The sequence below is a fragment of the Taudactylus pleione genome, unplaced genomic scaffold, assembly GCF_031769625.1.
Source record: "Taudactylus pleione unplaced genomic scaffold, aTauple2 ptg000036l, whole genome shotgun sequence".
Classification (NCBI taxonomy): domain Eukaryota; kingdom Metazoa; phylum Chordata; class Amphibia; order Anura; family Myobatrachidae; genus Taudactylus; species Taudactylus pleione.
This window is the reverse complement of record NW_028284438.1, coordinates 10,256,071-10,270,439: the sequence shown is the minus strand read 5'-3', so window position 1 is coordinate 10,270,439 and position 14,369 is coordinate 10,256,071. Positions and strand designations below refer to the sequence as shown.

General features: G+C 43.0%; 1 protein-coding gene across 2 annotated transcripts in view; it reads left to right on the top strand.

The window, feature by feature from the left end:
• LOC148538826 (uncharacterized) overlaps window positions 1-14,369 on the top strand; it is a 50,050-nt gene that overhangs the window by 2,984 nt on the left and 32,697 nt on the right. For both annotated transcript variants that reach the window (XM_088452281.1, XM_088452280.1), the window contains exon 2: window positions 3,361-3,478. In XM_088452281.1, coding sequence (XP_088308407.1) covers window positions 3,361-3,478 — 118 coding nt within the window. The remainder of the gene's footprint in view (window positions 1-3,360; window positions 3,479-14,369) is intronic.

Sequence of the window (14,369 nt, the reverse complement as noted above, 5' to 3'; positions counted from 1 at the left end):
AGGGACTTTGATTTTTATAACTTCGGGATAATCAGACCCCATAAAAACAGGAAGCTTATTCCCAATCAGGGCCGACTATTATCCCCCACTAATATTTTCAAGGGAGATACACCAGACAGAGAAACCGTGGAACACCACCATCGAGATTCACAAGACCTTTCTAAACTACCTTTTTTTTCCCCTTCCAGAAATAAAAGGTTTCAGAACATAAGGAATAAACCGCATCACCAGTTCAATAAATGACAATCCTTTCTCCCTAGTGATGACTATTCCAGACGATACACACCAGGAAGGAACATCAGGTTCAATACAAGACACCGATATAACGAACCATTTATGGACTATGGTACACACATTGGCCATACCTATCGAGAATAGGTTCACTCGATATCATTCACGAAGAGACTTTTCTCCTCCGTTAAGGGAAGATAGGAGAGAATGCCATAGACAGTCCCTTCGAAGACCATCGCCTAACAGAAGAAATTCGCTTAGTACCATTTGTACTATTGACAGATGGCCCTCTCCCAAAAATCCACGTGAGGTCAACAGAGAAAACTAAGTAAACCTAGGTTCACTCCATGAAGATAACCAAAAGCCCTAACACCTTTAAGAATTAAGTCTCCTTTTTGGGAAGGAAGGTTGGACCGAAGAAGATGTCGTTAAAAAGTATCACAAAAAGAAGAGTAATCTGACATCCACCACTTCAGGCACAATTTTACGTAGAAAACTAATATGAGGAATAAGAGCTGGAAAGAAGACAAAACCCAAAAATACTCAAAAACAGACTGCTAAGAGAAAATTAGACGTAACTGCAGTGAGGACACCATATGTCTAGAATAGACCCAGGAATTAAGAGGTTTTTTTTCAAAAAAGGTTATAAAGACAAGGATCTAGACAAAGCAGCTACCATCTCGTTCAACACCAATAGATCAACCTTACTTAAACCAAAAACCACTAATTCATCATCAACTAAACAATGACCATCAGTGGTCTTTCATAATGGGCTATGATTGCTCATATAAACAATTTGAAACCATCGTAAGGAAATATTGGCACACTCTTCATAAAGACCCAATCCTGAAGGGAATTCTTCCTAGTAAACCAAATTCATCTATAGGAAGGCGACTAACCTGAAAAATCATATTGTTAAAAGTGCCCTAACCATCAAACCACCTAACCCCATCAGGCCAAAGGGTTTTCACAGATATGGTTTCTGCCCAGCCTGCAAACCTGTCAAAACAGAAAAAAGTTAATTCACAGAAACAACCATCAATGGAAATCATTTTAAAATCAGGGACTTCATAACCTGCAACACCACTAACGTGGTATATTTGATTGTGTGTTCCTGTGATAAAGCTTATATAGGGATGACTTCCAGATCCCTAAAAACCCATCTGGGAGAACACATAAGAAACATCAGAAAAGGGTTAACTACCCATAGCCTATCTGAACATTTCAGAACACACCACAATAGTTTCCCAGATTTTATTAAATATTTCATGGGGTTCCAACACGTGAGGTCTACATGGAGAGACAGGGATATTGAGGGCAATTTAGCCCGAACGGAAATGAAAACTATATTCAAGTTACAAACTCTGGCACCACTAGGTTTAAACCTAGATTTTGAACTGAAGTGGTTTTTGCAATGATTGTTTTTTTTATGTGTGTGTATGTATATAATATTCGTATATAATATATACATATTTAGATATTTTACCCCTTTACCCCTCTCCCTGTATCTGGAGTAAAGTGATCCTACCACCTGTGATGACAACCATTATTATTTATACATCCTCTCAATATGGAACAATCTACAGTGGAAAATCTTTATGAACATAATCTCCACCAGGATGGCTAACGGAATATAAAACTCAATTACACAGTCCTCCATTGTATTTGCATCTTTATTACTTCCAGAAAATGGCTGAAGAAACATATATACATTTATCCTCTACAAAATGGCCAATGGGATACCACCATCTGTTTGTCTACAAAAAGATGGCCGGCGGAACTTCAAAAAAAATGGCCGACACAACAACATATTAAAGACACTACAACTTGCAGCTTTCTCTTTAAACCAACATCACCTGTGTTTATCATCATTTTGTTCTGACATCATCTTCCTGTGATACACATGGCAGCACACAGGATCTGGAGCCACGAATCAGCACCAGGACATCAATCAGGTATAAATAGGACTAGCACAGCATGGGTAAGTTACAGCCTTGAGGAAGAGTCCAGGAAGCCTCTCGAAACATGTTGGCGTACCCCCATGCTACCCGGACCCCTGATGCAGCAATAAGGACGTAACTCAACTGGTAAAGCCTAGGAGCCACATGCAGTGGAACCGATGCCTCAGCATGCTTTTTTTGCCTTAACACCTGCGGTGCCTCTTCACAGTTGGCAGTAGGAACTTCTTTTTACTTATGTGACTTATGTTTTTACTAGCAATGATGATGTTTGTCCATGCAAGATGACGTTTTGCCTCTTTCTGAGTCCCGTTTTTTTGGAGGGAAAATCCGAACTCGGCGTGCAAACTCGAACCTATCCGAGCCTGCACGTCCCTAGTTTTTACCATTGTTTTATGATTCCATGTTCTGGAGAACTTAGCCTTCTTTATTAAGGCCTTTTTATGATAATTTCTGGCACATTATTTCTGCCTACTGTTGTTCATTGTTTTATGTACCCATATCCACCAGATTATCTATAGGGTGATCAGTGCATAATTATCTATGCACATATTTAGATGTTTGATAAATAATATCTCTTTATGGTTTATTGGGCTAGTGCCAATTATTTGTGACTTTTTTTTCTGCCATTATTGTTACCCTTGTGAGTTCTAATTAGGGAGACTCTGTCACATTTAGGCTTGCTCTGACCCTAGAAGCACCCATACAAGCACACTGTAAAAAATCTTTTACCCATATAATTATCCCCTCTTCAACATGAAATGGGAGCCAGGCTGCATGCAGCATATGCCGAGTTTCTTTACCAATTACATAGTTACTCGTGCTTGTTTCTGGTGGTACTCAAAGGTACACAGTACCATCACCCTCTTTGGTGTCATTTTTAATTCTTATATCTAGTTTTGCAAACAGAAACAAAAATCAGTGAAACCACTTAATAAAAAACACAAAGCACTACATGTCGTGTGTATGTACGTATATTTATTTTAGTATCCGCTGCTAGCAGAAGCTCACCTAGTAGCAGTGTAGCAACTATTGTCGTGTTGCTGCTGGGAGAGCTGCTGCTGGTGGCAGAGGCTGGAGATGAGCAGAATCATCCCCGGACAGCCGGCAACAGTAATCTTTGGTCCTAGTACACTTTTTTTTTTTTTCTTCCTCCATCGCTTTCTGCTAGGTACACGCCAGTCAGCTTGAGTCTCCCCTATATGGTGGTTTCTCTGCAACGGGGAATATCTGAAGAAATTGATCCTCCCTGGACAGATAACTTCATTCGGTATCCTAATACAACAGAGGTATTTATTTTTTCATTGTTGTCTTAATGACTATTATTGTGCCCCAGCTCTTTCCCCTCTGCTTCTTTACAACACTTATCCCACCGCGTCTCTCCATAGCTTTAGCTCGCCCCCGTCTCCTGTCTCTCTTCGTATACTCAGTCCCCTGTGTCTCCAGCAGCCTCCTGTCTCTCTATAGCCTCAGCTCACCCACTCATCCTGTATCTCTCCATAGCCACAGCATTGCCCCCCTTCGCCTGGCCATATCCTCAACTTGTCACTCCCCCACTTATCTGGCCATAGCCTCAGCTTGTCCCCACCCCCTTTGTCTAGCCATAGCCCCAATGCCCCCCACCCCCCTTTAATCCAATTTTTGATTGTGGTGGACTGGGATCTAACTAAATTTTTGTTTTATTTTGTCCCTTTTAAACTTGCTTGTTAACTGCATGTTATGCACCAGAGGGAGCTTGTAAGCTACTCAATGTTTAGTGTGTGTATATATGGTGAAATTCTAAAATATTTTCAGCCTCCTTCAGTGTTGTCCTATATTTAGTCAGTTACCATGAAATAATACTTTCAAATTACATCCTCTACATGACACCTAAAGACTTGAGGGTGACTGTCGCCTCTAATTCCCACTAGTCCATTGCTGTCTGATATGAAAAGATATTTCCTTGTTGTAGCCGTAAGTGTGCACAAAGTCATTTTTAAGGTTCTGAATAAATGAGTGTTTTGCAGCATGCATATTTCAGAACTGTTAGATGTAAGTAAAGAGGCAGTATATTGAATGTTGTACATGTCTAATGGTTAATTAGAGACAGATTGTATACTGCATTACAGTGGCGTAACTATAAATTTTGCTCCCCCATGCCAAAAAAGTTTCACCCCCCCCCCCTGCCCAAACATCAAACACACCCAAAGACGACATTTAAGGTGTGTTGTTACATGATACAGCAACGTGCCTTACACATTATGAAACACTAAGTAATGCCACTTATAACACAGTGTGCCACACCGGAATGCCCCTCACAACACATTAAGCCACACCGGAATGCCCCTTACAACACATTATGCCACACAATAATGCCACGTATAACACATAATGACATACAGTAAAGCCCTTATAACAAATTTATGCCATGCTGTAATACCCCTATTTCACATTATGCCACACTGTAATGCCACGAACACCACATTATGCCACATACAACACATTATGCCACACAGTAATGCCCCTAATAGCACATTGTGCACACAGTAATGCCAAATACACATTATGCCAAACAGTAATGCCCATTACATCCCACCCTGACAGATCTACTTCACCAACCCTCCTCTCTGCTCCTGCCAGTCTGTCACCTCTGCTCAAGACAGATTGCACAGTTTTTCTGTCCGTGTAGAACCAGATTATTGGGAACATAGGGCCTGATTGGGAACATAGCGCCCACTGGTAACACATTCAGCGGGCGCCCGTCAGATGGAGGGTGCAGGGGGTGCGACTGCACTCCCTGCACCCTCCGTAGTTACGGGAATTCCGCCACTGAGTGGCGTAACTACTGCCCCCGTCGCCCGCAAGCTACCCAGCGCCTCCAAGCCACCGCGGGGGCTGCGGGGGCAGTAGTTACGCCACTGCTGCATTAGAAAAAAATTTAACAATGGGCAATTGTAATTTAAAATAAAGAATAATACTAACTGCAATAAAAGGAGAAGCCTTATCCACAAAGCACATGTTCAAGAACAAAATCTTTAACTGGAATAATATGACTGGTATGTCAGATTTCCCGCAAAGATTAAGGAGGGGGATCTGTAGGCAGCCACCACTTGTGTATTCATGGTCAGCAGACTGTGCATTCGCAGTAGTGCGCCCAGCTCCCGAAGGAGGAGTGAAGTCTCGCATTTAGCTCCTGGTTTGTTTTTGCATTTAAACTATTTACTGTTTTAAATCTAGTGAATATCTTGTCTGAATTGTGTCGGCTCCCACAAATAATGGGCTATTACATTTGGTTCTTGGAGTCACAAAGGTCTAGATCTAACTCACATTGATGAATACATGAGGATCTTTAAATCTAGACCAGAAATATTATTTACTGTGCATAAATAAAAAGAGAAAAAATAAATGCATATATAATACTTTCATATAACATGTACAATTAATGTGTTGTGTAGTTTGGTAATTGTAATATATAGCTCACGTACTATTTTTTTTAAAGTATTTAACAATTAGGGGGTCAGAACTAATGGAGGATAAATGTTTTTTTATTTATAACATCAGATTGCATACCATTAACATAAATAACCTTTGCATGAAAGTTGTAAGGCATACATTGCATCTTGTTAACTACATCTAGTGTACAGTTGCAGTCACATTAAGCAAGCAAAGGTCTTCAAAGACAAATACTGTACATCCAGTAAAATAAGGAAATTAAGCATATTAAAGACAAAGCTATAGAGAACTAGAACAAGGAATTACAAAGGGAAGTAGCAGAGGAGGATAGGAGGATGTTGTAGATGTGCTTGCCAACTGTATCTCAGATTGACTGTACAGAAGTTAGTTGAATAAGGGAATAACCACTATGAGGAGTTATTGTACAGATGGGAAATAAGTGAATGCGATCAGACCTCTGGTGAGTGTCTGATGTATCTGGCAATATCTTGCCAATAGTTTTAAGATGCAATTAACTACAGTATTTTGATATTCATTGTATGTATGGAATGAATAACTGCACAAATTAAAAAAAAAATGGGAAAAAAAAGCTTTTCAAAAGAGAGAAAAGAGCTGAGTGAGGGATGGACATGTAGGTAATAATTGTAATAAGGTTCTGAGGACAGAAGTTGCTCTGGTATGTGGATTTTGGGAAGCATGTCATATTGGGTAGCAGCATTTGTTTGTAATAGTCTTCAAGACTTTTCACTGTAAGTGATGATTTAGATGGCGAAAGGTGCTTTGGATTTGTGAACTGAAATGAGGGAGGTAAAGTACATATTTACAAATAGTAGCTATTATGAATCATAATAGAAACATTGGGCCTGATTCAGACCCACTCGCGAGCGGCTGCCCGCTCGCAAGTGGGTCGATGGTGTGTACTGCGCATGCGCACGACGGAGGGAGCTCCGTAATGCGCGAGACGCGACGAGCGAAGGACTTTACTTCGCTCGTTGTGTCTGATCAAAGGGGGCGTGCTGTCGATGTTAATTGACAGCACGCCCCCTTTGGTGGGCGTGCCTCCCAGACGGAGGCGTTCCCAAGGGAACGCCTACTGTCAGAAGCCGGCCCCACTGACATTACTAGTGATGTCAGTGGGAGTGATTTTGGCTCTGATAGAGCCAAAATCACTCCGGGCCTTGCGGTTGAGAAACTCAACCGCAGGCTTCGGCTCGCAGTGGCGATGGTCAAGACCATCGCGACCATCATCCTGCACGCTCGTATATGCTGTGGGTGGTGACCCACAGCTATACGAGCGTCCAGGAGGAAGCTTCATATTTATGGAGGTGGGCCCTGATTCAGAGCGAGCACTCTGGTCAGAGCGTCCGGCTCTGAATCAGGGCCATAATATCCAGGCTTACACAAATGCCCTGTGCATATTGGAGAATTCATACACTGGCTTTTGTTCATTATCTATGAATTGTGGGGGTGGCTATAGCTGTTTATGATAGCGGTGGAATAAAAATTTAAACAATATAGATTTTAGGCTTGTGCAATTTGGTCTAAGCATCTATTGTAATATTTCAAGTGCTGATGCCCATATGTGAGCACTTATGATCTGTGCATGCATCGGTGTATGAAAACTGAGATGACCACTATTACCTGGAAGATAGAGGATTCCAGCTCTCTATGTTAGAGGACAATAGGGAAGGAGGTTTTATAAGAAGCTGGTGTTGGTGAATAAGGCATCTGATCCAATCACTGCGTCAAGATTACTTGACTATTATATAGTTCCCTGAGCCAAATTAATTAAATGTTCTATGAAAAGTTTTCCATTTGCCATTACCATGCGTAGTATATCATTTACCCCAATGCCTGGCACTGTTGCACACAATCTGCTTTGCGGTTTGATTGGCATTATTAAAAGGGGTAAGGTCTGAAATGGTTCATACCATTTCTCTTGCAACGGTTTGTGAGGTCATGTCAATCAAAGTCCAGACTAAGGTCTATATAATGTTTTGGCCAATATACTGAGAGATGCAAGAAAGGAAAGATGGAAGGGAAAAGAAACAAAAAGAAAAACCCAGAAAGCAGAAAAAGGATGAAGGAAGAGGATATGATGAAATAAAGAAAAAGAATTACACAAATTGTTACCATCACCTAGCACGACCACCAATATACTATGCACATGACCTCTAGCCTCTTGTGCCAAGGCATGCCTAGTTCTGTAAAGTAGAACAGGCAAATCAAGTGAGCTAACTATTTGAATGGTGACAGTGGGATGAGATGTGAGTGTTAGAGCTAACCACATTCCTCAGTCTCCTCTGAGCAGATGGCAAGCAGCCTTGGGAAAATGCTGCAATGGGAAACCCACAGGGAATAGGCTTAGTTAAGGGACACATTAGTCAAATATGCTATATGGTGGTATTGCAGCTTGAAAGATAGGCATAACATTTAACAATAGTGAAGTCTGTAAAATGTGTTATTTTGGATAGTTACTTTAGGTAAGTAGATTAGTAGTGATGAATTCTCTAGCTTTGTATGGAACCTTTAGAATTGGGAAATGATTGAGTCAGAGCAAGACTCATTATAGGGCCATCAAATTGCTTTGTGGGTGCATTTGCATCAAATTGACGAGTCTTACATTTCCTATAACATGTTGTTATGGTTTTAGTGCAGATAGCTCATCTTCCTATTCCTTAGTACTTGTTCATCAGGCAGCTTAGCCCCATCACATACATGTTTTGCTCTTTCTTACAACTTGAAGCTCACTGATGAGATGTAGCCCTTTTCAGATTTTATATAATGCACCATTATTTTGAACTCATGTAATTTTTATTGAGAGTTTTGTGTAGAAGAAAACTGAAAAATAAACATTAAAACAAGAGTCTGTAAATACACATTGTAAATGCTGCCAGTACAAAAAATAAACCAAAACATTATGGCAATAATAGACCCAATAAACCTCAGGCCACAGCCATGAGATAAAGGCCCATGTACACATACACATATCTAATGGTTCAACATTGATCTTGACAGAATATGTGGTGGATAAATAAGAGAATAGAAGAACATAACTTGTGAAGCATAAAAAAGTAAAAAAATAAAAAAGATCCGATGGAGGCTCCCTGTGGAGACCAAATCTAGAATGACAACCATCCCAAATCTTATGGTACTTAGTGAGAACATTTCTATGCGTGCATAAGTAATGTTCATGATTAGAAACCTCATCAACAAGAGCTCTCCACTTAATATCCGGGGACTCTGGAGGAAACCACATCCTAGCTATAGTGACTTTAGCCATGGTGGAGAGAGAGAGAGGGTCATTCAGAGTCTGTCGCAAGCGCTGAGCGCTCACAACCGACTCGATGTTGCCCCACTGGGCATGCGCACGATGGAGCCGGCGTGCCTTCCCAAACGGAGGCGTTCCCGCCGTAACGCTTGCCGTTTGGGGGCGGCCCCACTGACCTCATTGCTGAGGTCAGTGGGGAGCTTCCTGCTCGATCAGAGCAGGAAGCTCCCTGGGTCTTAGGAGTGCCCAGACCCAACCTTAGGGTCTGGTCGTAAGTCACGATGGTCTTGACCATCACCCATGTCGGTCGCTAGAGCTGTAGGTGTTGCTTGCAACTAACGACCGCCTCTGAATGAGGTCCAGATTGTGTTTATAAAGAATTTTATTGTATGACTTTTACAGGCCAAGGCCAAATAAGCAGATTTTATGATCTAATGATGGAAGCATACTGTATGAGCGTTATCTTAATTTTAGTCCAGGCCTGAGCCCAGAAATCAAAGACAAAAGGGCAATCGCATAGAAGATGCAAAAACCCCACTTCTGAGATCACACATTTAAGACAGTTAGAGGTCTAAGAGATCGATGAACCTGTACCCAGTCCTCATCAGAAAGGGGACCCAAATCCACTTCCCATTTTAATTTCAAAGGGAGAATATCTGGAAAATATCAGGAGTTTAGGTCCGTCTTCAAAAAGGAAACCTGCCTAAGCAAAAAAGTGTAGTCTTTAAATGGGAAAGCGAAAGATATAGATATCTACTCCCGAACTGGGCACGCACAGCATATCGGAGCTGAAGGTATCTGTAAAAGGCTGTATTTGGGTGACAATAGACCCCCTACATATATGCAAAGGTGTAAAAGACCCCATCTGAATAAAGTTGCCCCACACAATACAGCAGCCAAATATTGTCAGAGCTGAGCGCACCCAGCTCAAGGAGAGTATTTTTAAACCATAAAGGAGAGTCGGGGTCAATATCCACACCCATATGCAAATACTGTACAAAGCACCAGATGAGGATGGCCCAGCGTAAAAGTGGAGCCAAACCAACACCGGTAAATTTAGAAAGTAAAAACTGCAACAAAGTGAGTACAGATCCCATCTGCATTGCCAGAAAGTCTGCCAGCATAGTGTCCATTAAATGAAGATTGGGAAGGCCCAAACCCTTAGAGGCCTTAGATCTGAATAATATACAGAGACTAACACGCATTTATCACCCCCAAATAGATGAAGAAACAATACAGGTAGTAATAAACATTTTTCTAGGGATATATACTGGAGAAGATACAGGTACTGTATTTAGGCAGCATGATCATTTTAAAAAGATTTATACTGCCGTTGTATAAGCCCTCATTTAGTGAAGGTATTACAGTGTTACTTGCTCCTCAGGTTTTCCATTGTTGATCAGTAAGGGATAATTTGGGTCCATGTACTAAGTGGAGATAAGGGGCCAAATGAAAAATACAGAGAAAATCCATGTACATATTGCTTCTCAGTATGTACTAAAAGGTTTTCTTTGCCTTCAGCTTAGTGCTGCCATAGGCACCTATGGCAGCACTAAGGGCCTGTTTCATTAAGGATCACTCTTGCTAAAGTGTACGCAGGTGGCCGATTGTTGTGTACTGCGCATGCATCGCAGTCTGCAAAGGCACCACTGCGATCGCAGATCACACAGACCACGAAGAGCCATCGCAGAGTGATTGACAGGCAGTGAGCGTTTGGGGTGGTGACGAGGGGGTTGTCGGAGAAACGCAGGCGTGTGTGTCCGTTTGAATGCTGTTGCATGGGTGTGCATAAATTAGCCAGTGCGATTGCATACGCAGCTTTAGTACTTACTGCATGCAACAAGGGCCCTGATTCAGACCCACTCGCAAGCGGCTGTCCGCTCGCAAGTGGGTCGATGGTCTGCACTGAGCATGCGCACGACGGAGGGAGCTCCGTCGTGCGCATGCGCCAGACGCGACGAGCGAAGGAAAGTCCTTCGCTTGTTGTGTCTGATCAAAGGGGGCGTGCTGTCGATGTTGATTGACAGCACGCCCCCTTTGGTGGGCGTGCCGGGGGCGTTCCTCCCTGACGGTCAGGGAGGAACTCCCTGTCAGTGGGAGTGATTTTGGCTCTGATAGAGCCAAAATCACTCCGGGCCTTGCGGTTGAAAACCTCAACCGCAGGCTCCGGCTCGCAGTTTCGATGGTCGCGATGGTCACGACCATCACGGCCATCAAACTGCACGCTCGTATAGGCTGTGGGTGGTGACCCACAGCTATACGAGCGTCCAGGAGGACGCTCCATTTTTATGGAGGGCGGCCCTCATTCAGAGCGTACGCTCTGCTCAGAGCGTACGGCTCTGAATGAGGGCCAAGGTTAGCAATTTCTAACCAAGGTCAGGGCTGCTGTAATTCTGCATGACGGGCCAATGGTACTCGATGTTACCAATGTGTATGGATGTTTGCAATGTATTACGGATGTGAGATCGCGGTAGTGGGAGGCAGTGGGCATCTCTATGCTGGCAGTGCGACGGCATTGCGATAACAATCATTAGCATATTTTCGCAGCAGACCAGCGTGCAATTACGGAACTGTAATCGCAATAGCGATCCTTAATGAATCCGGCCCTAAGTGTCCAAGGTGCAGTGAGGTGAGGCAGAGCCTTTCCTGTCAGGTAGGGGACGTGTCCAGCATGTAGGGGCAAATTAAAGGGAAATAAAAATAAACATTAGGGGCAGTATCAAACTGGGACATGGAGGGCTAGATATATTCCAACCCACTAAAGTAATTCCACCAATTAAAAATAAACCATACATTAGTGCCCACAATTCACGTTCTGCCACACAGTAGTGCCCCTTATTCACATTACACCACACAGTAGTGTCTTTTGTTCATGTTACGCCACAGTAGTGCCCCTTATTCATATTATGTTATAAAATAATGGCCACAATGCACGTTATGCCCACCTTAGTACCCATTAATTTGCGTTATGCCACAGTTTTTGCTATTTTTTCACATTATGCTATATAGTAGTCCTCACATTTCATATAATGCCACAGTAATATCTATAGTTCACATTATGCCTTAGTAGTGCCCCTTATTCATGTTATGCCTTATACAGAGATCAGTGCATCCTTGCTGGGGCGTGGTGTGGGCGAAGCCACAAGCGCTGCACCGTCCACACCATGCCCCTTTTCTGGAAGCGCTGATCTCTTTAAGTGTTTCACGCTCAGCTTAGCAGGTGCTCTGCCCTTCCTCGGAATGGCTGATCTCCAGCGCCCTGGCCAAAGCAGGCACCTGGAGCAGATGCTCCACTGGAGCCACCCTTGCTACTCCCCTGACCCGAACATCCTTTACATGTTTCTCTTTCCACTAAAGTTTCCTCAGAAACTAGATATACTCCTCAGTTTTGACTATAAAAATCATAAGAATAATGTAAAGAAAATATAAATATCTTCTTTGTATTATTCTAATCATTTATAGTCAAAACTCTGCAGTAAAAAGTATATGGTAGGTGAGGCACTGCCTTCCATGTCTACCTTTTCTGTACATCCTGATCAAAAAACACCAAATTTCCATCACTATATACTGCTGCACCTTAGTATAATGCCCACATGAACCCTGGGTTCATATATGTATCTGTAATTCGAACTCTAATACTAGCCAGTGCCTCCCCAGCCATTTACCTCACCGCACGTCACTGCTCAGGTGTTACTAAGGAGCGAGGTCACTTACTGTCAGCTGTCTTCTCTAGCGCCGGCTTCAGACCCTCCAACATGAACCGTTCCATCAGGTACAAAATACTCTTTTGAACTTCCCTCTTAATTTATGATTGCTGTCACCTGTGTTGAACTAGTTCATTAATGAGAAAAGTGTTTCAACACAGGTGACAGCAGTCATAAATAAGAGGGAAGTCCAGGAGCAGAGCATTTTGTACCTGATGGAAGGGGTCATGTTGGAGGGTCTGCGGCTTTGTCACCTCTAGCTGTTGTTATCTGCCTCTCCTCACTGTAGAACAGGGGTGGGGAACCTTTTTTGTGCCGAGAACCATTTTGATATATATAACATTATTCACGTGCCTTTTGCAGACCACGCCACACTGGACGGGGCCACAATCACCCTTGATTACAGCAATGCCTGGAGCATTCTGAGGATGCTCCGCGGAGCTGTAAGAGCAGCGGTGTGACCGTCTGAAGCGTCCAGATGGCACTGCTGCATAGATTCTGGCTGCAGTATGCCATTCTAGGCACCCTGCTAGCCAGATGAGGCTAGCAGAAAAAAGCTCAGAGGGCCAGACCACATGATTCCGCGGGCCTTATTCGGCACCCGGGCCTGGAGTTCCCCATCCCTGCTAGAAGCAGGAAGATAGCTCTTTGTCACTTTGGCCACTTGTCAATAAAGTTTTGACAAAAAAAATCCTCTCTGCTGCAGTTGCACGGGCTGGGAGAGAGGTGAGTGCACAGTTTCAGTCAGCATGAAATGTGTCACTGCCGAGGGGGAACTCAACGTTCACTCTCCTCGGCGGTGCTATTCTTAGTAATGTTTGCAGTAACTGCCTCCTGCTTCGCAATGATGGCAGGCGAGGCAGGAGCAGCGCTTTTTATCCACGATAAGTGGAGTTTTAGTACATGGACCCCATTGTCTGCTAAGTGTATGGTTCATGCCCATTAATATTCCCTCATTTTTGTTAATGACATTTACACAGACTTATAGAGTGGATGATGAGGAACATTTACACACACACACACACACGTGTACTCATATGTGGCTAAGGGGTCTATGTACTAAGCCATGGTGATCAAGTGTACGGAGATAAAGTACCAACCATTCAGCTCCTAACTGTCATTTTTCAAACACAGCCTGTAACATGACAGGAGCTGATTGGTTGGTACTTTATCTCCGTCCACTGTATCCCTCTCCAAGGCTTAGAACATAAACCTGTATGTCATTGTGGTAAGATGAGGTGACACTGTAACTAACGGTATATCAAATCATGTAAATCAAGTGGAGAAATATTTTGAACATACAGGATAAATATCTTCCCCTATCAAAACCAATAAATAGAGATACAACAACGCAAGTTTTCCCTCTGCTCTGTTTGATGGACAGTATGTGTTCAGTAAACACATTTTTACCATGCATTAAGCATTACAGTCTGCTTAATTATGGGCCTGATTCAGTACGAATTGCAACTGAATGCAATAGCGATTACAGACGCAGTCTCACTGCGAAGATATGCTAATCCTCTGCGATTGCTATGCCGTTGCAGCACAACATAAGGACGCCCACCGTCCCTTTCACACATCCGTAATGCTTAGCAAGACTGCGGTAACAATGAGTACCATCAGCCTCACACACACTTGCACAAGGTCTAACCTTACTCAGGAATTGCTTATCTCGTCGCACGCATTGAGTACACAAGCTGCATATGGCATTGCAGTGGATAATTTATGCACGCCCCTGCAATGGCATTCAAAAGCACTGTCACGCCTGCGTTC